Source organism: Galleria mellonella, unplaced genomic scaffold (genome assembly GCF_026898425.1).
Source record: "Galleria mellonella isolate WM207_F2 unplaced genomic scaffold, CSIRO_AGI_GalMel_v1 utg33, whole genome shotgun sequence".
NCBI lineage: Eukaryota > Metazoa > Arthropoda > Insecta > Lepidoptera > Pyralidae > Galleria > Galleria mellonella.
In genome coordinates this window covers 3,685,641-3,711,722 of record NW_026442079.1, presented here as the reverse complement: position 1 = coordinate 3,711,722, position 26,082 = coordinate 3,685,641, and the positions used below count along the sequence as shown (strand labels likewise).

Sequence of the window (26,082 nt, the reverse complement as noted above, 5' to 3'; positions counted from 1 at the left end):
GCTAGCAATATACCCTTTCAGGCTGACCTCCATATGATCCCTTTAATTAATTTTAGTTGAATTTAGCATGATACATACTGATATCTCATCATATACCGGCAAAGCGAGTGTGAGTACCATATAATATTCATCTTACAAAAGAAAATTGGTATAGTAGGTCAGTATTTAATGGTAGTAACGTAAGAAACAGACAGGCTCACTTTCGTATCATAATATTGGATGGTAAGTTTCAGACTAGAAAAATGCAAGGCAGACGGGTGGGTGGTGCGCGTGCGCGGGGTAGATTCGCTGAGAGCGTCTCGACGCTTACCGCGACTAGGTTCACTCGTGGTACGCTCGAGCCAGTAGCGCGATCAGCCCCGTACGGCACACACGATGGTTGCGCATACGCACGCGCTTGCCGCCGCGCTTCTGTGTGCATTGGCTGGTCAGCTCGGAGCTGGTGCCAGTCTTCATTGCGCTATGAGAAGGGAAATCTCACCCTGTACGTGTCGCCGGGAGGAAACCGGCAATGGTGCCATTCTGGTCGTCTGTCAAAGGATTAATGCTTATGAAGATATAGCACGAGCTCTCACCAACAAATTCAGTCCTGAAACGAAGATTGGCCTCGACATCTCTTACTCACAATTACCGGATTTCGATGATCATAGCTTTCGTGAACTCGGACTTTCTATCACAAGACTCAAACTAAATTTCGACAATTTAAGGCAAGTTTTTAAGAAGTTTTTTTTATATGTATATATATATTTCTGGATTTTCTATGATATGTTCATTGTGCAGTTTTTCCAATGTGTGACATTTGTGCCATCTCTTTGTTGTGTATAGAATCTGTTGCAATAACACATTAATACTGTGATTACGATACATCAAAACAATGTGTAAGTTGAATGAGAAAACAACAGGTCTGTGATAAGAGCAGAGCTAGCGCGATGAGAATCGGTTCGTTATCGAAGCAGTGGGCGGCAACGTTCCCAGGGCTGGCTGCTGCTCATCGCTTTTTGCGACGCCAAATCGAGAGTACTTCGCAAAAGCAAGAAATTGTGTACAACTGCTACCACTTATCATCATGCCAGTAATAAAATATTATCGGAAAATGATCACGACCGACTCTCAGTAAATTTCCCTTCGGAATGGGCTTATTATTGAAATGCTTCTTATCAGTGTCATAATTACAATTAATGCAAACATGAAGAGTCTACGTTCCTTATATTTGTCTCTATAGAAGCTCTGTTTAGTATATTACTAGGTTGTTATGATCCTCATTAATTTTTTTGGCGGGTTTAGTTCTCATAAACAACAATTAAGTTGCCCCTGACCTGTGTGCTCGACCCTTATTGACCACTCAATTACTCATTCAAGATTTCCAAGGCAATATGTATTTGAAAACGTATAACATTTAAGTATATTTTTTTCCTTATATTTTCTGTGAGCCCTGTATATAATGAAGTAACTGAAATGATGAATCATATATCCACATAATTATGAAAGCCTTACGCGTTGATGCATAAAATATCTCCGTAATTTTGTTTGTTAATTTGCCTTTTGTATTTGATTTTGGAAAAATAAACACTTATTTTTATTATAGATATTTCTGCAATTTTAGGGTATCTCATTAGATATTGTTATTATTACAAATCTGCATCTAATTGAATTATAGTATCGAATTTCTTCGGAGATAATCCTAATTATAATCGGTATCTAGGTATTTGTTTCTTTTACAAATAAATAACCTTATTTATGTGAAATTACAGAAGGCTCGCTAAGTATTTTTTTGATAGTAGAATAAATATAACAGGGGAAATTGTAAATTGCTTAGGTACATAGTTAGTCCTACCTTTTGTTAGTGTGTTCTACTGATCATTGTGGGGAAGGCATCTAGGAGACGTCTCTCGATAGTTGTCCATATAGTGCCCGGGTTATCTGAGGTCGCCTCTAAAGCAGTATAAAATTGAATGATATCATATTGGTCGTAGTCGTATTCACAGTATTTACTCATTAATGGTGTACTAACAAATTACAGGGGCCATTGTATGTCGTGGATAATATTTGTGGACTTGATACGTATCTAATTATCTGATATTTTACATAAATGTTTTTGATGGTAATAAAGTTAATGATTACGAAGTGGTTACTTATATAAGAGAGTTGCGTGGTCTAATTGTCAAGACTTCAGTAATCGTGAATTGGGTTCTAAGTTCACAACAAAAATGGATGAAGGCTAAATTTTTTACTAAGTCTCTAGTTATAGTAAATATCGTTAATATATATAAATTAATCCGTAAAGATGCTAGCGTTCTTTCTTCCCTTTACTGGTATTGAATTTGAATAAAACTCACGGTAACATGGTATATTATCAATGGAACTGATTTTAAGTCGCCATTTCTCTAATCCTATCACTAAAATAAAAATTTCACCACAGCAAAATTTTTATTCTAAGGACCAATATACCATAAACTAAATTATAATAATATTGGATTAAGAGTTAGGTTTAGATATTGTTTGCTAATCTAAGTAGCATAAAAAAAATAAAAAAATTCTTCGGAATCGATCTTAATGTTGAGAATCAGCAAACTGCTTTTAAAGATCCTATCTGGAAAAAAATATATACAATAACATTTAAAAAAATATATGCTTTATATAAAATACATAGAGCATATTTGTTAAAAATGTTGATTAGTTTAATTAATATTTTTGATGTAAGTTAACAATTTATTAATAACAATATTGTTATATGACTGTATTAAATTAATTTTGCAAGATTTTGTAAATGTTATATGTAACGGAAGGGGTTGCAAAAAAAAGCTGAATTCCAGATATTTGAAAAGCTGAATAATCTTTTTTATTATTATTACTTATATGAAAAGCTACAACCTACCCTTTCGTTATATGTAGATATATAGGTAGACGGCTGATGTATATATTGACATCTACTTTCGAGATAGTGTAAAGCCATCCATTATGCTCAGTCAAAGATACGGATTCCTGAATTACAACTTACACTGTTATGTTTACAAGATGACTTTGTAAATCTCAATAAGTACGACATATAAAATTAGTAATGACTTTATTTAAAGAATTAGGTGTATTCAAATTAGCAGGGTCTACGATCGCTACGATTTCTCGTAGGCATACGAGTACAGTGCTTTTCATCACTTTATGTATTCTGTCTATCTAAATAAATAAATAGTAGTCTTGTATATTTTGAAATAATAAATATTCATCGTAAGTCACACTGTCCAGAGCGATAAAAGCAGAAGGCGGTAAAATTGAGGGCGCTCGACCACAACAAGATTATTGTTTTTACCCGTTCAAAATTATTGTTGTTACCCGTTCTGTACGCATAAATTTAAAATCTGTAATTTTATATACGAGTCTCAAATACAATAAGGTAACAATTTTTTGATGAGATGATTTCTTTATATCTGTTTTAGTTTATCTATTATTTCGAATAACTTTAGCTTAAATGCCTAATTACTAGAAAATCTAATGTCTATTTAATTTTTTACTAGCTTTTGCTAGCGATGTATTTTATATGGATTTTGTAGAAGTAGGTGATTATTTTATTATATTTTTCCTATGGGTAAATATTTAGTAGTCGTATTTAGCCTGCGGTAAAAAGTAACCTATATCTCTGCTGATCACTGATATTCTATTACGGAAAAATACATGGATAAGATACCCTGTTATGTCCCGTAAGAAAAAAAACTAATTAATAAACTACTTCTAGATGACGTATTAAGAAGAAACATGCACCAGAAATTAAATTCGATTTTCAGGCATATAGACTTATAGGCGTGAAAACTGCATAAAATTTGATACAGTATTTTTTGCGTGTATATTAACAATCTCTTCCCCTCATATCGGCAGGTTATGTTAATCATTTCCAATTAGGTACGATTCGTGTAATGTGGGCTTTTTAATCCTCTAGTCAAATTCCAGGTCCGTAAGCAAGGATATAGTGACTCATATTTTTTCATTCATACAAGAGTACAAAAGATTTATGAACTTTGTTATCAAAAATTCGTATTGGGGTCTTCCTAGTGCTTTTTTTTTGTAAGCTTTAACTGTTTTTTAGATGCATATTGTATATTCTTAATTTATTTATTGATAGACTCATTACTAGGTAATAGTTATTACTAGGTATTAAATATATATATTGGCTGTCTTAGTCACGACTCATGGGTACAATAGTCCAAATGAGAGGCTTAGCGCGGAAAAGGGAGACCAATTTACATTACATTGTATATATATAAAAAAAAATATTTTTTAAATTATATTCATAAAAATTTGATGAAAATTTTATGTCTCCCATAAGAAGTTTAATAATTTTTGTCATTTTTTAAATTTTTGATTCGTAAAACATTTATCCTAATGTTTTATAGAACCTGGGTTAATGACTTGATTCACGTACAGCTAATGACTTCGATTTCATTCTTTATATTCTCATCAAAATAGAGATCTGTGGTATTGGGATAGATGATAACACCCCTTGCTTTTCCGTGGGTGTCGTAAGAGGCGACTATGGAAACATTATGATTGATGGATGGGCAGCAGTCTCGCTCTTAAAACATCATCAAAATCCTAGCTGTTGTTGCCAAGTCGCTTACCAAGCATGCAATTACTAACAAAACTCATCATGTATCATCATATATCATTCTGATCAATAACGATATTTAAGTAAAAATAAATAAAATAATAATAACTAAAATTTCATCCCAACCATCTGGCCGAGTGGCGGTTTTCCACCGTGCGTTTTTAAGGCACTTTTTTTCCACGCACAACCACTCTTTGGAATCAACTTCCAGCAGCAGTATTTCCTTCAAGAAAAGAGCATATTCCTTTTTAAAAGGCCGGCAATGCCGTTGGTATTGTGGGTGATCATGGGCGGCGGTAGTCACACAATACAGGGGCAAATGAGCCGCATGCTCATTTGCCCCCTGTATTATAAAAAAAGTCATACACCAAATTGCCCCTCCAATTTGGTAATAATTGATTAATATATATCCTCCTTTAAAAACATTGATCCATATTCATCGGAGGGACGTCATTAGCTTATTATAGTGATATAGACATTTAATTAGGTAGGTGATTATGGATACATATAAAATTATGTGTAATTTTATTAAAATATTTCTTTTTATTGTCTTTATTTGGCGTATAATCAAATTTTAAAAATGGAATCAATTAATCAATCAATAATTTTGTGAAACATAAAATAGATTGTTAAAGGATTATTAAACAATAAGGAATGTCTTCGGAATCGTCTTGTACTTAACAGGTGTAACAATTTTTTAAATATATACTAAACTAATCTTACAAAAAGTAAAGATTTAATTGTTGCTCGTAGTTTGTAATGAATAAACTTAAAAAGTACTCAATTGATTTAAAAATTCTTTCCCCTGTAGAAAATTACATTATAAGTGAGCAAAATAGATTATTCATTATTTTCGAAAATTCCATCTACACGTACGAGGCCGGGACATATCGCTAGTATAGAATAAAATAAGTAGTTTAAGTACAATTTGAAGTTTGTCCAACCATCCTACCCATAACGTATATAAAGATAATAAACAGATGGAGTTACAATATTCAGTGAAGAAGCAATTGAAAAAATATATAGTTACGAAACTTATATATTTAGCATTTAATTTTATTTATTCTATTCAATTCGTTCCTACACAATTCGGCGACATCTATGCTATATGCTATATGCAAAAGTGAATATTGCTAGCTAAATATTATTTTTGTTACTGCAACTCAAACCTGCACAAACAAACTTATCTGTGGTAGCTTTAGATGTTATAAAAGCCTGTTTAAATATGGAAAAATGTTTATGCAACTTTTACCTGAAGTGAATCATATCTATGGTGAATACGGCAATATGACGAAAAAAAGTGCGCAAGCACTGCGTACTCCCAAGCCGAGCCTAGCGCTGTTCGTTTAATTATATTTGCTGGTCTCGTTTTGTAATTTAATTACCCTTTGGCCTAAGCGAGAACGTCAATTACGAATCGTTTGTCCGACGAGCAGCGAACTTGTAGCCACTTACGCTCTCAGATTATTATAATAGAATACCACTGTATATAAAAAATATTGAAATAATATGAAAATTTAGAATATTTAGACATTTGTTGTATTAGTGTTAGTCTTTGGGATTGTATTTTTTGAGTTTGAAGAGACGTGTGAAAGAAAAATATTGTCAGGATACTTCTGTAACTCCATGTAACGAAAAATATTTAATGTATATTAATAGTTTCACAAATATTTTTATTCTTAGTGATTTAAAAAAAAAACATTTATGCAATTAAAAATATATATGTATATATATATATATATGTAAGATAATTCTTAGCATTATTTTTTTACATTACTTTCATGTCGACCTGTCGCTACTATTTAAAGAGAATAAAAAAACAAATTATTTGTATTATTAATAAACATTTAATGGTACTCTCGCGTGTTTTAAATATTTACGCTCGTTCTATTAAGGGATGATAGTTATGGATAAAATTAGATCAGTTGTCGAATCATCATAATTAATTTACCAAAAATTAAAGTAAGATGGTTTCCAGCGGAGTGGCTTGAAGATCAACCTAAATAACAACCGCTTTTATTAATGCAGTGTTCGTTCGTTATCAATTAAATGAAATACGAGTACATTACAATCTTGTACAATCTGTACACCGTAAATAATTGTATGTTATAATAAGGTGGAGCCAGATCCCAAATTTTCGGAAATGCCATAATATTTATAAATATAAATATTTGTATTTTGCGAGGACTGAACCCGCAACCATCAAATGTTATAATAATTTTTTAAAAGGATTTTACACTGAAAGTGGAGCAAACAATCTCATTGTACCTATTTTAATTTTATACACAGAATATAATTTGTATAATAATTAAAGTTAGTATAACATTTTATCCATGATTGGTTCTCCTAATATATTCTGGAATATGCCTTTATTTAAACTGTTTAAATTTAGTGTTTAGATAGTACTATAACTTTTAGATAAATTCCGAAAACATTCAATTAAAAAATGTTTCAGATACTCCTCTTTTCCGCACACTTCACAATTAGGAGAAGTGACTTTTTTCATAAGATGAGGTAATTTTTTTAACGAAAAGTGTCCCGAGCGCATTCTGTTGGCTATAACAATATATTATTTACAGATTTTAGCAAGCAAAAATCGGGAGCTACAAATCTTTCGTTAAAATTTTACAACCTAATCTGATACCAGAATATTTATAGGTACTATCTTTCGGTTACCGATAATCGTCATACTAATTATATAATTATGCAATTTAATGACGTAATATAACTATTATAAATAATAAAACAATAAAAAAATATCTGTATCACATTATTTATTTACATATAATGGTATGTACTCATTCTCAATAGAATTGATGCACCACGTTATACCAAGCACATTTTTAAATAAAACAACCATGATGTGGTTTAGAATAGCACACCACTACATAGTTATGACTCAAAATTATTATTATTTAAAGTAAGATATAATTTTACAAAAATATTATATTCAAAATTTAAAATTTTTATCTTAATTATTTAGATGTACTTTTAGATTTTAGATAGATTAATTTTAGATAAAATTAATTTTAGAATCAATAAATTGGAACAAGCGACTGAATCAGTAACAAAGGAAGTGAAGCAGCATTCAGTAAATATTTTGCATAAGAAAATTTTCCGAAAGAAAGTTCGGATGCTTTGTTTGCTCATCTTAGTATTGTCCTGTTTCTGACATACAAAAAATTGTCATCTTAGATTTTATACTCTAATCAAATCTTATTTAATTCTTTATTTGATAGATTAAAATGAAACGTGCATGGGCAAAAATTCAATATCTCAGTATTCAATATTTAATAAAAAGTTAGTTATAATTTGAACTGTTATTAGCCGCTATAAAAAGTGCGGCACTGTTATGTCACGAGAATATTAATTAAGTTACATGAGTTTCGCACTACCTGTATTATTCTAATTAGGTTTTTAAACTATACCATATACCTATGAAGTAATTTTTCGAAAGATTTATAATTACGTTAGATGTTTAAATATAAAACTTGAATAATGAGATAGAACTTTTAAACTTCAATCACGTTTTTCTCAAAACGAACATATTTAACTTACATGAAATGTGCATGACATGGCAGCCTATAGATAATCATAAAATCGTATATTACATAGAGAAGAAGTTAAGAAATTCTACAACCGGCGTGATTTTTTTAATAATTCAAGGTGTAAAGATAAAGATACAAGAAAGATCAAAGACCCTTTGGTCTTTCTTGTGAGACATACAAGGCTTCACTGTATTATTTTAAAGTAAGATGAATCGAATCGTTGCTGTTGTAAAGAAAGCAATATTCACATTGTTGATACTTCGCTGAGCATATTGGAATCCAATGTAGCTACTGCCTTTCCTATAATTAAGTTTGTTAATAATATAAGGATAAAAATGGCAAGTTTGTTGTAAATCCGTCTAACTTGGGTTATGTCCGCCAGGTTCGAACTCAGGACCACTACGGTATTTTTAATCGGAGCTGTACTCGTATCACTACGACTCGACGCTCTCATTATTTATTTTGCGTATATAGAATATATCTAGAATGTTATTTGAACTGGGCTGTAAATTAAGTTGAATGCAAAAGTGAGACTTGGCAATTGCTTGAACGGCATCGCCGCGACCGATGTCGCGCCGACGACGGTTGACGGGCGACCATGCGACCGTTTGGCGCCGCCCCTACACTGATAACCCCGGAACGTTGACCCCCTCACATTAGTGTTTACTAAACTCGCGCCACATGCACTAGAACAGATTTTGATGCACGTCGATCTTATATTTTCCTCGGAAAAATCCCATCACAATCGACTAAATCATTAAGATAAGGCTAAGCTTTCAAGGTAGCCCGAAAGAAAAATATTTAACAAATATGTTTTTATTTACATATACAAAAATCATTTATTAGATAACAAAAATAAAACTACTTAAGATTATCTAATTTGTTTTCATGTCGTATCACAATCGTTTTATATTCTGCGCACTTAATGTATAATTTAGAAGGGTTTTTTCTTCCGACACAGATAACGTTGAACTGAAAATTCTGCTGTAATCAAAGTTGTTTATTATTTAGGGTAGTGGTCATATATACTTATAAATAAATAGGTTCACCTATATCACTACTGAGATAAATTCTACATCCGTATCATATGAACTTACCTAATGTGTTAAGAAATAGAATTTTCTTTGTACCAATTGATACTTCCAAGAATATTAAGCTCTTCTTACAATTTAATTATTTAATTACATAATTTCGCACAGTTCGCATAGGGTTCACCAGTAGGTTACTAATCCACGTATGGCAAATACGTGGATTAGTAACCGCAGTTAGGCATTGGTGATGTTTTAACTGAGACGCACTGTCCATCTCTTAATCATTAAGTTCCCATAGTCGCCACTTACGACATCCACGGGAAAAGGAGGGGTGGCCTATTCTATGCCGGGATCACGCGACTATATATATATTAATTATTAATTAATACAATGTTAATGTAATTTACACTGTGGGTGTTTATTCTTATAATGTACATACTTTTACAATTTTGCTTTTACCAATAGATAAAAACATATTTTTACATACAATAAATTTGTGATAGAAAATATCTTATACCTAAATGCATTAAAAATGTCAAATTTCTTATAGGTAGGTTTATCTGTTTATTTATTTATATTTTATTTCATCAGTTACAAAAATAACATAAAGGTATAGTAAATATTTAAGGTGAAAAATACGAGTACTAAAAACAATATAAATAATAATTTTTTAAATGACTTAAAATTGTAACGCTTAATTATGATCTTGCAATTACGTTATTATTTCTTTTCAAATGGAAAATGCTAACTCTTGCCTGCAAATATAAATTATGTAATCATACCATATCTTAAATATTGTGATATTTAATGTATGCATTTCTGACATTCATAGTGGTTCGTTGCATATTAAAGTATGAGTAAGGAGTATTATACTTACCTCCGTTCGTAATCAAGTATTGTTAACTCTGCCCTTGAGGAGTATGTGAGAAAAAAACAGCAAAAGGAATGGAGGACTTCGAAAGGTCTCAAATATTCTAAAAAGTTTTTAAATGACAATGTTGAGGGTTGGGATAAACTCATCTACAGCGGTGGCAGACAATAGGCCAGACTCATTATGGGTGTCCTAACAGAACATATGCCAATAAGGCATATAGTACACAAGATGGATGGATATCGTTAGGGTAACACATAGGATCTATGAAATGATGGTATAAGGCAGGGGGAAGCACAAAAGATCCGTATGGGTCAACGTGCAACGGCTTAGCTGACCCCATATGCGAAAATACGATAAGATACCTTCGTTCGTATCAAGTCATCACTGTCACTTTTCACAATTCGTTTTTATTTTCAAATATGCAAATATAGGGGGGGGAGGAAAGGGATTGTCAGAAAAGGGGGTTAGTAACCCTATTACTAGCAAGACCCTATCAGGTCGTCCTCCTCACGGTTCCCCCTGGAAACCATCGTGATTGATTCATTAGTGAATTTGTCACGATAGGCTAACTGATCTGCTTCATCTTCACCTATCATCTCTCACTGGTGCCCCGCCAGTGGATACCAATAACGCAGGCAGGGTCACTATTCCGTTATCATCCATTAAAAAAATATGCAAATATAAATTAATAAAGAATGATTATATCGTTTCCTCTTTATTTTTAATATATTTGTTAATATTAATTATCACAATAAAATAGTACATAATATAAAATTAGGCATTTGTAATAATTTCTTCCTCAGTGAAAAGAATTATTTTGATAAATGAAAGACAGTGCGCGAAGATTGGGATTTATTAGTGTCCTTTTGGGCTGAAATATTTAACAAATTTTGTAACAAAAATGGAAAAAGTAATTATTATGATTAATATCCACATTTTTGATTCATAATAAAATAAAGGTACAGAGATTTCGCTGACCTCTAAACGTAGAGATTGTATTTAAATTGTTAAGTGAAATAACACTTCATTATTCTTTCTACTATATTCATAAAATCGTCAAACCTCTTATAAATATATTTTAACATTATACTGATCGAAAGTATCAAAACAGTGTAACAGTTAAAGTGGACTTAAAATAGTTTTTGTTTTTATGAATAAGAGGATTATACTTTAAACAGTATTAAGAAATCCAACCAATATTATAAATGTACAAGTTGGTAAAAATTAAAGTGTCATATCCCGCATTACCGTAGTCCAGCAATTTCCTGCATGTGAATAAGACCTACGAAATTCCCGCATTTGTGTAGTATATCACGCGCGAATATTTTTTAAACAATTCAATAGCATGTGGTATATGTTGTCCTTTTAATATCATAAGTGCAAGGACTACTGGATGAATTTAAATTAAATCTAGTACACGGGTGGACTGTACTATAACTTGGCACGTTAGATAATTTATATACTTGTTAATGCTTGTTGTAATAAAAATAATTAAAATAGTATGTAATTGATGTGCTGATCTTTGTTAAAACATTTTGAAGAGGAATAAAGCATTGTAGACAGTTAAATTAGCTAGCTGACTCGGTGTGCATATTTTTTCTCCCTGTTAGCTTTTATCTATAAAATTAGCGCATACTGGAGATCGTCATATGAACGATGAGTATCAGCAAAGAGCTGAAAATTATTATTTCTTCTTCGAATCACGATATATCGCGTAGCTGTACGGTCGCAAATCTATGTATATTCTATCCAGCTGGTGTTTTATCTTGATTGAAGATAATTATTTCTTATGCTCCGAAAGATGTCATTTGGAAACATGAATTGAATGTGCGAATTGACTTTAGGAACAGGATAGAAACTGGATCCGTACTAATAAGTCGTGCAATGGTTCAGGTGGTGTTTCCGTTAGTTGTTCTTTCCTGATGAGCAAAACATCCCGACTGGCTCATTTTTAAATTTTAGTGCATGTGGGCATGCCTTGTCAAAAGTACCAATGACTACTTAATAGCAACTTAAAAATAATAATAAATTCACTATGAGAATAAATATGAGAGTTGCACTGAAACATGGGTTGATCGTAAAAGCGTGAAAATTTAAATTTATATGTATTTTTCAATTTTTTTCCATAATAAAATATAAAATAAAAAAATAAGTCAAAAAAATAAAAAAATATATTTAGGGTGGGTCACCCTTATCATTGTGGGGTATGAAAATAGATGTTGGCCGATTCTCAGACCTACCCGATATGCACACAAAATTTCATAAAAATCGGTAAAGCCGTTTCGGAGGAGTTTGATAACAAACACCGCGACACGAGAATTTTATATATTAGACTAGCTGACTCGGCAAACGTTGTTTTACCATACATTATTTCAAGAACTATACATGAAAATTTATCCTACTAAAATTATTATATTTGATTGCCATCTTGCAACCCTGATGCGGTATATAAAATCGCGATTAAATAACAGGGGTTGATCGTAAAAGCGTGAAATTTTGAATTTGTATGTATTTTTCAATGCTAAATCATAATAAAATAAAAATAAAAAAATTTCAAAAAATAAAAAATAATATTTAGAGGCAGGTCACCCTTATCATTGTAGGGTGTGAAAAATAGATGTTGGCTGATTCTCAGGCCTACCCGATATGCGCACAAAATTTCATAAAAATTGGTAAGGCCGTTTCGGAGGAGTTTGGTAAACAACACCGCGACACGAAAATTTTATATATATATATAAGGTATGTTGCATATATAAATATATTTTTAACCTATTATTTATCAGAGATTTTTAAAAAATTATACTTATTCGTATATATTTTTTAGTTTTTAGAAAAATTCACACTATTATAGAATATTATGTAAAAGTACATTAAAAGATAGTATTATATGATAGTAAAAATTACTTTTAATAGAATATATATATATATATATATATATATATATATATATATCACAATAAAGGTGTGCGTATAATTTGAAATGGTTCAAGTAAAATATTTGTAAACAACAAACATACAAGCTCAGATAATTATAAAATACTCATAACCTATATTATTTCTTCTACGCTTAGAGCTTGAGACGGCTAAGTTTAATTAGATCCCTTGAATTAAAATAGGTTATCATAAAAGTTGAAAGTATACAGCTATAAATAATATTTGATACAATAGGGTCTCGTGTTACATCGTACAGATAAAAAGTTATATTTATTTCAAGAATTATTTTTACCCTTCGGTTGACTGCGCTTGCGGCGGTGTCAACTGATATGTTACTGTGATTACACCTTATTAGGTGGTCTGATAGCATAATTTAATATACTAAAATACCTACTTTAGGTTTTATTGTGACAATTAGGTAATTAAAGCGTAATGTTTATTTTTAATTAACTTCATCCTCTCTTTATCTCTCTATTCTAGATGATTAAATCGTGATTAATAGTGGTAGCCCATGTTATCGCTTTTCAAGCGGCTTAAAGACTACGAAACGAAATGCTAAGTTATCTTAATGTAATTATGCGGTGATTCATAAGAAGGCTTGAATGTTTTCTTATAATTAATATGAACGAAATTTACGACACGAGTCCATTTTCGGTGGTTTATAATTATTTTTTTTAATGATAAAAACAATCTCTAATAGGTACATAACAATTTTATAGATATAATAGGTTTAAAGATCGTTTTCTTGAATGGATACATTTAGTTATATAAGTTCGTCGTTATTTTACAGTGGATAATAAATAGATAGATAAATTCATTATTTGCATCAATTGTACCACACGCAAATATTATATGATTATGCACATATAAGTGATGTAAAAAAAACATAACAACATAACATTAAAACATATATAGTTAAAAATTTCAAAACAAACTGAAAAATCTAATTGTTCAATTTATGTGCTACAACGGTACAAGTGAGCCAAGTATAGCTTAACGAATGCTTTGCTTAAATGCAAGATTTCGGTTTTCAGCTACAGCCTGAATCTACTGTTAATGCTTTAGAACCTTAGCGAGTTTAGTAGGTCGCTTTATAGTGTCTACTAATGAACTTGTTTATATTAAATTTGTTCCTTATACAGAAAAATTGGGGATAGGCATTGACATTGGCGACCCCTTACGGGCAAACGCAACGCGGAGTCGTCCTACACCTCCTACTAGATGAAATGATGACCTCAAATTCATTGCAGGGAGTCAGTGGATACAGGTGGCTCAGGACCGTTCCTTATGGCAGTCTAAGGGTGGATCTGTGTTCAGCAGATAACAAATGATGCATGAGATCATAAGCTTCCGATTTCATTTTATATTTATTTATTACTTAGTTTGCGGTATCTAAGTAGATATTTGATTTACTTTGATTTTTCTTACTCAATTATGATTATTTTGCAGAAATCTATTTCACTGGTTAGTTGATTAGAATTATTATTTTTTCAATTCTGCTACCATTATAATGCGTATTAATAATAATAATAGTTAATCCTTAAATATTGGCAGTCGCACGCATACTAATAATAGCGGAATTATAGAAAATAATTTTAATCAACTAACCAGTTGCCTCGACTTTACTTCGTTATAGATGTATGACGAAAATTCTGCGAGAAGGTGCTAAAAACTGTCTTGAGCTGAAGGAAATAATTATTAAAGTCGTACTTATAACATACAGCGTTACTAATATTATAAATGTAAAAACGAGTTCGTTTGCTTATTTATTACCTTTTGATGTCTGAACAGTTCAATTAATCATGAAATTTGATATACACATATTATATGTAAAGGAGATGGACATAGTCTACTATTTTTCCCGGTCAATGAACATATCCCGGACATACGGGCGAAGTTGGTGGCAAAAGCTATAAATTAATATAATATTTACGTTTGACATGTATTTTGTTACGAGTTAAGATGGGCTTGGTTGTTAATTTGTATATCTATAATGTACTGTACTTTGGTACTTTTAGAAAAAAAGAAAACACGAAACGCTATTTCGTCATAATCTAAATTTTGGGACACTTTTTAATTTTGTTAGCTTTTCTTCATCTGCTGTTTATAGATATAAAATTTGTATGCATATTTTATAAAAAAAATTAAGAGATTTAAAGAAAATAATAGGTATTTTATGTTATATTTGCTGTACACGCTTAGTAACAATATTTTGTTTAATTTTTCAGTGAACTAAAAGAAAGCGTTTTCACGAAGTTGGACTTAGTGGATTACTTCAGTTTAGCTGATAATTCTCTCACAGAGATGCCGCGACACGTACTTCGTCATCTACCTCACGTAAAAACTCTGGATCTCTGTAGAAATAAAATAACCAAACTTACAGTTGAAGACTTTAGAGTAAGTTTATATTTAATCCGAATTCTTATTATTAAATAATAAAATTGACCATATATTGTTGCCTTTCACTATATCTCAGTAGTGAAACTAGTACCATCTTGTTTTATATTGATGTCCAATTGAGACATAAACGTACTAATATCTTAAGTGTTTCAGTAAAACACTATTATTTCTTATAGATATTTTACATTGTACTGTTATGTTTTTTTCACATTTATATGTAGAAATATAAATAAATATAAAATAATAATAAAAAAGAAATGTTATACTGTTGGGAAATTTGGTTCGATGGTTCCTTTTCTTAAAACATTATCTCATTAACTATTTTCAGGATATACAAGAAGTAGAACATTTGGTAGTAGCTGGTAATGAAATATCTAAAATTGAACGAGAGGCTGTGCCCAAGGCGTTAAGACATGTTCATTTTGGTATCAATAAATTGAATACATTGAACGGCGCTCTGAGAGATTTGGACGATTTAGAGTGGATTTTCATTAATGCGAATAATCTTAAGTCTATTGACAACGAACTACCTGTAGTAAGTACCAATAAATAACATTGTAGAGTTTTTTTTTTCAATAGGAAATTACCATTAAGCTGCACCAATTTTTGTTTTTAAATTTCATTTTCCTTTCTTCTATATTATACGTTATTTTGTGTTTATAATCCTTCTATGCAATTTTACTTATAGGTAAAATATAATGTGATGATAAAATTATCTTTTTTTTTACAGAAAGCTAAAAAGATTGTTCTCATTCATGCTGCCCACAACGAATTGCAAAATTTACCGAAAGACTTGAAGCAAATGCCTTCTTTGGAATCTCTTTATTTCTATGATAACAATATCAAATCGTTAGATGGAGCTTTACAAAAGTCCAGGAGACTGTTAAGGATTAGTCTTTCTTTTAACAAGATTGAAAGTGTAAGTTTATTCTGACTTTTATGATCATTAACATATTTATATACTATACTAATGTATTCTTGAAGGGAAAAGTAAAGTCAGTTTTTAACTACAGTATTCAACTGTCTTGCAAAAGAAGAATTATCTCAATTTGACTTAATGTCTTCATCAATTTTGAATAGGTTTTGAAAGAGTTTCCTCCCGTGCTGGTATAATCAATTGTTAAAACGCAGAGACATGATTCAATCCTTAGTCTTCGCAAGATTGTGCTCTGAGAGATTCCACAAAGAAGATCTTGAAAATGTAACGTATATCTATCTATGACTATTCAGCGAGCATAAAAAGAAAATAATATCCAAACGCGGAAAAATATCTACATTATATTTAATAAACGATATTAAAAGTAGATATGTACTAAAAGATTATATAATAGTAGAAAAAGCTAGTATGTAGTTATCTCTTAAGATACACTATAGTATATTAACTATTAGGACCTTATATAGTATAATGACTATACCATATAAGATTCTAATAAATATTATTGCACAGGGAAACACGTAGATATTTAAAACGAAATAAGAAAAAATGGATTAGGGAAAAATTTCTTTCATCATAATTCGTAGATATTTAATATTAATGTTACATTAAAAACTACTTTTAAATACTCAGTTTATTAATTTTAATTACAGTTAGCCGAAGATGAATTTGCAGAAGCAGAAAAATTAGCAGATCTGGATATCGCGTACAATCATTTGAAGATTTTAAATGGGTCTCTTAGAAACTTAAAATCTTTAAGATATCTGAATTTAACGCATAATTATTTAACAGAATTTTCACTGCAAGAAATTAAAGGTTTGAAAAGATTGTCGGTAATCGATTTGTCCCATAACAAAATAAGTCATATTACAGGAAATATGGAGGTAAGACTTAATTATAATTATTATAATTATAAAAATCATATTTAAGCGATACTTATTTTATTTATAATAAAGTAACATATATTTATTTTTTAAAGAATCTTGTGGATGTTGAAACACGTGTATTGGAATTACGTTTGGATCACAATTACTTGATGAATTTAGGAGGAGCTCTGATGGGACTTCACGGGCTCCTCAGATTAAACCTGAGTAACAATCAACTGCAAGAAATCTGTCCCGATGATTTGATTGGTTTGGAAGACTTAAAACTACTTGATGTATCTCATAATCAAATCACATCTTTAGAAGAAACTTCTAAGGTTTGTTCATATGTTGCCGAATCCGAATGATTTTATTTATTGTAATTTTTTGCTACCTTATTTATATTTATTATTAGCTCAGCGAATTTTCGTATATTTAATGCTATAGCGAGATGTAATACGTTAATACTAAAATTATATTATCTCAACCGTTAGTATAAATGTGTTAATGTTTTCAGACATTTTTACCATCTCTTGAGGAATTAATAGCACATCACAACAACATTACTATATTACATAAAGATTTCCATGGACTGCCATCGTTGTGTTTAGCTGATTTATCTTACAATCAAATTCAGTCTGTTAATTACGACCTCGTTTCAAAGTCTCGATGTGTTATAAATGGAGTTCCAAGTATATTGAAAATATATCTTCAAGGTAATAATTATAATTAATCTCTTTCGAATATTTACTTTACACATACTGGGATTGATTATGAAATATCATTCTCTAAAATAATAAAATTTTAAGAAAGAGAATGACGATTCATGATCTAACCCCATTGTTATTATTTAATTGTGTCTATAGCATCCTCCCAAATAGATGAACTAAGTTTGGTGCAATCTTTACTTTTGATAGAAATTTATTGTGTCGGTAGTTTTTTTAAGTTCACTTATAAGCTAATCCGTTTTAAGTTCTTTTTTAATATCATGCCGACAAAAATTAATCTTATGTATATATCAATAACCTTAATAATAATTCAATTAATATAGATATGTATAGACAAATTCTGAGAAATACGGTTTGTGTGATATTTCTAGGATTAATAATAAATTCAAATGTGATATGGAAAGACCAAGGAGAAAAATGTTTTATTCTAAAATAAAAATATTTCCTTTTGTCTTCTACAAACTAAATAGCCAATAAATATTGCCATTGCAGCATATTGTTCGTATGTTGAATCTATGATTAGATTACTGCTCTCAGAAAATGGCGTTGTTTTTGGGAATATTTATGTTGCGCAAAAAAGCTGCATTATTGATTATTTCTTACATCGACCTTACCTCAAATCACTAAGCTAAACACAAAAAAGCGCAAGATATTCTCTAAAACTCGTTATTAATATTATTACTGAAATGAGCTTTTTATTAAAAAAATCATACATGATGTATATAAAAATCTTTAGTAAAATACCTAAGGATATAAAAGAAATATCAAAAAAAAAATTAATTACATTTCGTAAATGGTTAGATGACAAAACTTTTTATTCGGTAGATGAATTTTTTAAGGAAGATTGATAAATATTGTATTTAGTATTATTATAATTGCCGATGAATGAATTAATTAGTTTAGACCAAAATGTGACATTTCTATTTATGCTATTCTGTAAATGGCTAATTAGGCTTAAGAAACATTATTTAACATTAGACTATCTATACCTATCCTATTTAAAGCAATTAAAATATATTATTATTATTATATACATACATAAGATTTGTGTTTGTCTATATTTGATAATTTTCTGACTATTTATACAAAAACACCATTGCAAAGCGAATCTTTTTCATTTATAGCGGTCGCGAAAAGTCTTAGGTACTATTTCTTTAGAGATAACACTTAGCTAGGGTATATCTTCTTCTTTTTTACTATTTATAAAATACTACTATTTTCTGTAAAGATATAATTGTTTTATTTATACTGCAGTGCTTAATTTATTTACATTAATTCAGATATTGTTGATTTTCTAAATTCAAAGTATTTATACATATTAATGTACACTTGATCTCACAGGATATTTCATTACAGATAATCCTGTTCTATGCAACGAACATTTATATGAACTTATCAAAGTTTTGGACAACTTGAACGCACGTATAAGTGGAGTATCAACATGTGTGACAGCAGAAACAGTCGCACCTGTTTTAAACATGCGAGCATTGAATGATATCGAAATACCGCAGAAAGAGAATCCGCCTTTAATAGTGGTGGCACACGTTGGTACTGGGATACGAGTATTACCGCATGAAGGAGCGGACCGTGAGTTAATCCCGCCAGTGCCACAACTCCAGTATCGCCGTGTCGGGGCTCTTGTCGGCCACATTCTGCCTGAACGTGAAGGCGGTTTACCTGTGCTTGTTGAGCCACCCGTCACGCTGCCATCAGCGGGTTCCAACGTTGTGGTAAAATGGCCAGACGATCGAACAGCCGACGAGCAAGCGCACCCGCTTACCGATCATTTACGTCTGCGAGATTTAAATGCGTCCCCGCAGTGAAGTTTTAAGTATCAGGCGTCACATAATGCTGACGCCATCGAACTGAGTGTTTCGTCTTAGGAAATATAACTGCCTCTAATCTAGACTAAGGCAGAGTGTCTTCTGATTCGGTCGGGTGCATGGATTTTCCCTCACAATATCTTCCTATTGATTTAGGTTCTCGATGTAAATAAGAGCTCTACTTAACACATTCAGTATGCATCCAAGATTGATAACCCTGTTCGTGAAACATCGAGCAATTGTTTGTGCGTCTATTAGGCACAATGTGCTATATCAGTTATAAAATATTAAGATGCGGAGTATCTAGGAGCTTTATCAGTGTTATCATAAGTTTGAATGAATGTGTGACCGGCGATAAATCTAAACGTTTAACGTTAATCAAAATTATTATGGAAACTTTTACACCACATTTTGTTAATAATTTAATTATTACCTATGTTTGTACATGAAAAAATCTTACACAAACCAAATACTATTTAGTATAGTTAATGTTTTATTAGAATAATTTATATTGTCGAATAACATTACTAATATAATATAAATCGATGTATGTATAAATAGATTTAATATGTTATATAAAATAAATGATTATAAGATTAATAAACAATTAACTTGGTATATTATTTTTTGTACCTACGGTGCTCACTCCACTTTTTTCTAATATCATCATTATTACAACTATTCGACACAGCCGTACTGTTGGGTATAAAACCATTTAGGATATTAGTCTCTTGTTACTATGTTGCAAACAAAACTGTTTCATGCAGAAACACGAATGAAGCGGAGGTATCCAAACAGACGACTTTTATAAAAAGTCTCTTGATACTGGTTACTTTGCAATTTCACTGCCATATCTAATCCAATCTACTGAAATAGTTACGCTAGTACAGCTGCTTGGGAATGCCAGAAATACGTTCAGGAAAAAAGTATTTATTTACTCATGCAGACAAGTTTTATATAGTCACCATTTGGTGATATTCTCGTAGCATCTTGTCGCCATAAATGTTAAAAAACTGGTAAAGTGTGAGTTGCACTCACACGCCGACTTACACTCCATACGATATGAGGTAAAATAATCTTATATACAAAAGTTTATCTAATTATTATTATTACAGTAATTGTAATTCGGAATTTATTTTTTTGATCCATAAAGGGTCTCGCCGTGTTTCCATATGAAATCTGCACTAGCGTCTTTGTTAACCTTTGTTAGCCTTTAATTAATTTATTTATTTAATTATTATGGTGTGATATATGACTAATGAAATGTTACGCTCCATTTACTGAACCAATTTCGAACCAGCATTCGGCATTTCATTTCATGGTAGACCTTCAAGTCAGTTGGCCCCCATGATGAAATTAACAATAATTAACTACAATGGTTTTCAGGAGGAACCGCGTGAAGGTCTATCTCATAAGGTATATTGGTATTATACCAATGGGGCTATTATATCCCATTACTAACAATCCCTTTCATAAAAAAAGTATTAGTCTAATACTACCAATAGGGGTATCGGTAGTATTAGACTAATACTACTTTTTTTTTATGCAACTTAGCATGTTATCAATGGTAAACGAGCTAACGGCCTACGTGATGGAAAATGATAACCGTCGCCTATAGACATGAGCAGTACCATAGACATAACAGACTGTTTCGCCCAAGATACCCCACATGTGTTGTCATTCTTTAGGACTCAATTACCATCATTCCTCTGTACCCTGTAAATTTCTGTTTAACGGTAGAAACACGAAGGGTACAGAATTATCCAAGCAAACGACTTTATACAAAGTAAAAAAAAAAAAATTATACAACCTACTTAAATTGTCGATAATATTACATATTGGGCACATGCTTAATAAGCTTTCACACCTGAATAGTTTTAAATGAAATTAGGTACATAAGTATATATGGGTTTATATAGGTACTAATTTGCTTTTATTCGCGACTTCATCCGTGTGTTTGTGATATGTTCAGTGGCCACGACACAAAGTAGTCTATATCCTTTTCTATTCAATATAGCACGTACACATCAAATTTCAAAGAAATTCATTAAGTCGTTAAGAGGTAGTAAACAAACTCACTTTCACATTTATAACATAAATAAGGAAATAAACAAACAAACTCACCTTCATATTTATAACATAAGTAAGGATTTAAATAAGACAAGGCGCAGGAAACAGCTAGTCTTTTCCTGCGCCTTTTCTCTTCCATTAATATTGGTGAAAACTATGAATATTGTATTTGTTTACCTCAAATATGGTATAACAGTTACCTACCTAATTTTAGGCAAATATTACAATCCTTGCAACACTAAGATAAATTTGAATTGAACACAGAATTTGAATAAAGTTTTCTTTAAAGATATTGAACAAAAATTTGGAAAAAGCGCGGGAAACGTTTAAAAAAGCGGGAGTGTTTTTTGATCTTCTTTAAATTAATTTTATTTTTATTTATATAAGGATTAGTCTTTTTTATATATTGTGTATTAGATTGTATATTTAATTGTATATTTTGTAGTAATAGTGTTTGTTGCTGTAAATATTGGTAAGTAAATTACCTATATTAACATTATGGATCCACCTATAGACCCTGGGGGGACAACCCCCAGGTGTCTGCAAATATAACTATTCCATTCAATAATAGTTTTGATATATTGGGTGAATCTAGTATGGACACAGATGGTTCTAGCGTTGCAAGTTCTAAACGTAAGCGAGTACGTGGTGAACGTCGCATTTGCAAACATTGCAATAAAAAACGAAGGAGGCACACCAAGGGTCTTGAATCTAAAATTAAAGATAGTGATTGTCAATGTATTGAAGATGAGAATCAAACTCAAGTATCAATCCCAGTTGTAAACAATACCGAGTCTGTTAAACCTGCTTCTCCACCCAGTACTTTAAGCAGAACTTTGTACAATGCCGAGGATATAGCACCTTATGTCGTTCATGTACAAAAAAATGAAACACATCCTAATGATAACACTACATTACATCCTATTGCATTTGGTCGCTTTTTACACACTAATAAGATAAATAATATAGTGAATGGTAGCCTCAAAAGAATAGGAAGAAACCGTTTATCGCTTTCTTTCTCAAATTTTGAAAATGCAAATGCATTTTTAAATAATAGTAACTTAGAAACACATAATTTTAAGGCATTTATACCTTCTTTCCATGTAACCCGTATGGGAATTGTGAGGGGTATTCCTAAAGATTGGACAGAAGAGGAAGTAATCCAAAATATATCAGTACCGATAGGTTGTGGGAAAATTCTAAAAACCAGAAGAATAAAGAAAAAGACAATTAATGAAGGACAACCAAGTTTTATTAATACTGAAACCATTGTTATTACTTTTGATGGACAAATATTGCCAAAAAGAGTATTTATGTTTTACACATCATTAACTGTAGATTTGTACATTTACCCTACTATCCAATGCTATAACTGCTGTAGGTTCGGACATGTCAAGATGCAGTGTCGTTCAAATCCTCGGTGTTATAAATGCAGGCAAAATCATACAGGTGATAAATGTGAAGTAGATGAGGAAAATGTTTCTTGTATCTTGTGTAATGGTTCTCATTCAGCAATTAGTAAAAAATGTCCTGAATATGCACGTCAGAAAGCCATTAAAGAAACAATGGCCCATAGTTGTGTTTCTTATGCTGAAGCATCAAAATTTCATCCTCCAACTTCTAAACTATATTCAGATGTATTAACATCATCATCTCCTTCCAATAAATCTCATTTTCAATCTTCTTTCCTTAAAGAGAAATCATCATTACCACATATACAATCATCATATAAAAAAACAGTTACACTTAAACCACGCTCTCCTCAAAAAATACAACAAGGATATGATCGTTCTGCCCATGAAGCCATAGTTAAGGAATATAATATTCCTGCTCCCTCTAATGGTTGTGCATTATCATCAAATAATATTGACAATAATCAATCCATCATTGATATTATTCTCATGCTTATTAAAGTGTTATCGCAATCAAAAATGATACAAACAACTTTACCACCGTCCAACGATGCCATGTACAATGTATTGTCTCAATTGTTAACTTCTCGCAATGGATTACAAAGTCCAAATAATTCAGTGGAACTGTCGTAGCATAACAAATAAGAAATCAGACTTATTTTATTTGATTAATAAATATAATCCTTTTATAATAGCTCTACAAGAGACTTGGTTAAAGCCAGGATATCCTTTTAGGATTTCAGGCTTTACAAGTCTCCGTGATGATAGAGCTGACGGATATGGCGGTGTTGCCATATTGGTCAAAAACTCCCTTCTTTTTTCTTCTTTTTCGCTTCCTGTATATAGCGGCATTAATGCAGCTGCTATAATTATAAATGGTATCTGTTTTGTTACTTTATATATTCCTGATCCTACATGCCAAATATATTCACAACTAGAACAATTATTTTCAATTTTACCTAAACCTTTTCTCGTAATGGGCGATTTTAATGCTCAGCACCAATCGTGGGGCAGTTCTACTTCTAATTTTTATGGTGGAAAACTCCTGACGATAATTGACACTTACAACTTATGTATTGTTAACTCAGATGTACCGACACGTAGAACTGCACCGAATGAAGGGTTTAGTGCTCCTGATATTTCAATATGTTCTTCTGATTTAGCTTCTTCACTGTCGTGGTATCCTCATTCCTCTACCTTCGGAAGCGATCACTTTCCCCTCATTCTTTCTTTTCCAATTTCCATTCCCTCAAGTCGAAAGAGTAGTCCTCGACTTAAATATAATTTATCAAATGTAGACTGGAATATTTACAAACAATATTTAGATAATAAAATATCGGAGTTACCTATTGTTTATCATGGAAATGAACATCAATGTTGTAATGACTTGATAATTAATATGAAGGAGGTTGCTGATTTATTATTTCCTGTTAAAAATAGTGCTTCAGGGAAAATTCCCTCCCCACCTTGGTGGGACAAAGATTGTACGGAAGCAATTAAAAATCGTAAAGAGGCTGAAAAAAATTATAATAATTACATGACATCAGAAAATTTTGAAATTTACACCGCAGTTTCACGTTCTACTCGAAAACTACTGAAAAAAAAGAAATTGGAAGGTTGGAGAAGATTTTGTTCTTCTATCTGTCCAGAAGTTAATTCATCAGTCGTTTGGAATAATATTAAAAGATTCAGATCTGCCTTTAGTGATCATACATCACGTTCTGCACTCGATTTAACTTTAGCGAATAAATTTTTAGATCGCCTTGCTCCTAGTTATGTGCCGGAATGCCTTTACAATATTTCTCTATCCGTCTCTGACGAATTATCCGAACTTGAGTCTCCTTTTACTCTTGTAGAACTTAAAGGTGTTCTAGCTTGTATTAAAGACTCTGCACCGGGAGAAGACGGTATACCGTATTCCTTTTTTAAAAATGCTAGCGATGCGACATTAATTTACTTTTTAAATATAATTAATTCCATAATTATTTCGGGAAATATACCTACTTCATGGAAGTCTCAGATTATTATACCATTTCTAAAGCCTCATAAACCACCTTCTGAACCATCTTCATACCGTCCTGTTGCACTTTCCTCTGTCTTACTAAAGCTAGCTGAACATTTAGTGAAGAACCGTCTAGAATGGTTTTTAGAAAGTAATAACTTACTATCCCCGAACCAGTTTGGTTTTAGGAAAGGTAAGAGCACCTTAGATAATGTGAGCATTCTTATTTCAGATATTCATATAGCTTTCTCACAAAATTTGTCAATCCTCTCAGCCTTTTTAGATATAAATTCTGCCTATGATAATGTAATAATTTCTATTTTAAAAACTAAATTACAAGCTTTAAATGTACCGGTAATGCTTTCTAATTTCATTATTAATATTTTATCAGAAAGAACAATACATATGGATCTAGATGAAGATACCAAATTATCTAGAACAGTATGGAAAGGCCTTCCACAAGGATCTGTTCTCAGTCCAATTTTATTCAACATATACACATACGATCTAGAATCATTCCTTGATAAATCCGTCAAAATTTTACAATATGCTGATGATCTTTTATTATATTTTATTGCGAAGTCCATAGAATCTGCTTCTGCCAAATTATCTGATTCATTAGATTTGTTAAAAACGTGGTTAGATGCAAATGGTCTTAATCTTTCTGTAACCAAGAGTAGTGTAGTTTTGTTTTCAAGAATGAGATCACCGCAACAAATTAAGGTTCTTTATGATAACTCATACATTCCTATAAAGACTGAAATTAAATTTTTAGGTATCGTGCTAGATAATAAATTAACAGGTCTGTCCCACTGTAATTATATTTCCACGAAATGTGAGCGTAACCTCAACATTCTTAGGTGCCTTGC

The 26,082-nt window shown here is 31.3% G+C and overlaps 1 protein-coding gene across 1 annotated transcript; it reads left to right on the top strand.

The window, feature by feature from the left end:
- The first annotated feature begins 285 nt into the window (after nucleotides 1-285).
- Nucleotides 286-20,339, top strand: LOC113517648 (carboxypeptidase N subunit 2). The gene is made up of 8 exons (XM_026902405.3): nucleotides 286-707; nucleotides 15,210-15,378; nucleotides 15,710-15,916; nucleotides 16,112-16,300; nucleotides 16,969-17,199; nucleotides 17,295-17,516; nucleotides 17,696-17,894; nucleotides 19,263-20,339. Exons 1-8 carry the CDS (start codon nucleotides 376-378, stop codon nucleotides 19,727-19,729), a joined length of 2,016 nt encoding a protein of 671 aa, XP_026758206.1. The 5' UTR covers nucleotides 286-375; the 3' UTR covers nucleotides 19,730-20,339.
- Nucleotides 20,340-26,082: the final 5,743 nt, after the last annotated feature.

Excerpts from the sequence above, each read along its gene's own strand:
- LOC113517648 (XM_026902405.3), top strand. The coding sequence starts at position 376 with ATGGTTGCGCATACGCACGCGCTTGCCGCCGCGCTTCTGTGTGCATTG. Across the intron at positions 708-15,209 it reads CTAAATTTCGACAATTTAAG|TGAACTAAAAGAAAGCGTTT; the intron begins GCAAGTTTTTAA and ends TTAATTTTTCAG. Across the intron at positions 15,379-15,709 it reads TTACAGTTGAAGACTTTAGA|GATATACAAGAAGTAGAACA; the intron begins GTAAGTTTATAT and ends AACTATTTTCAG.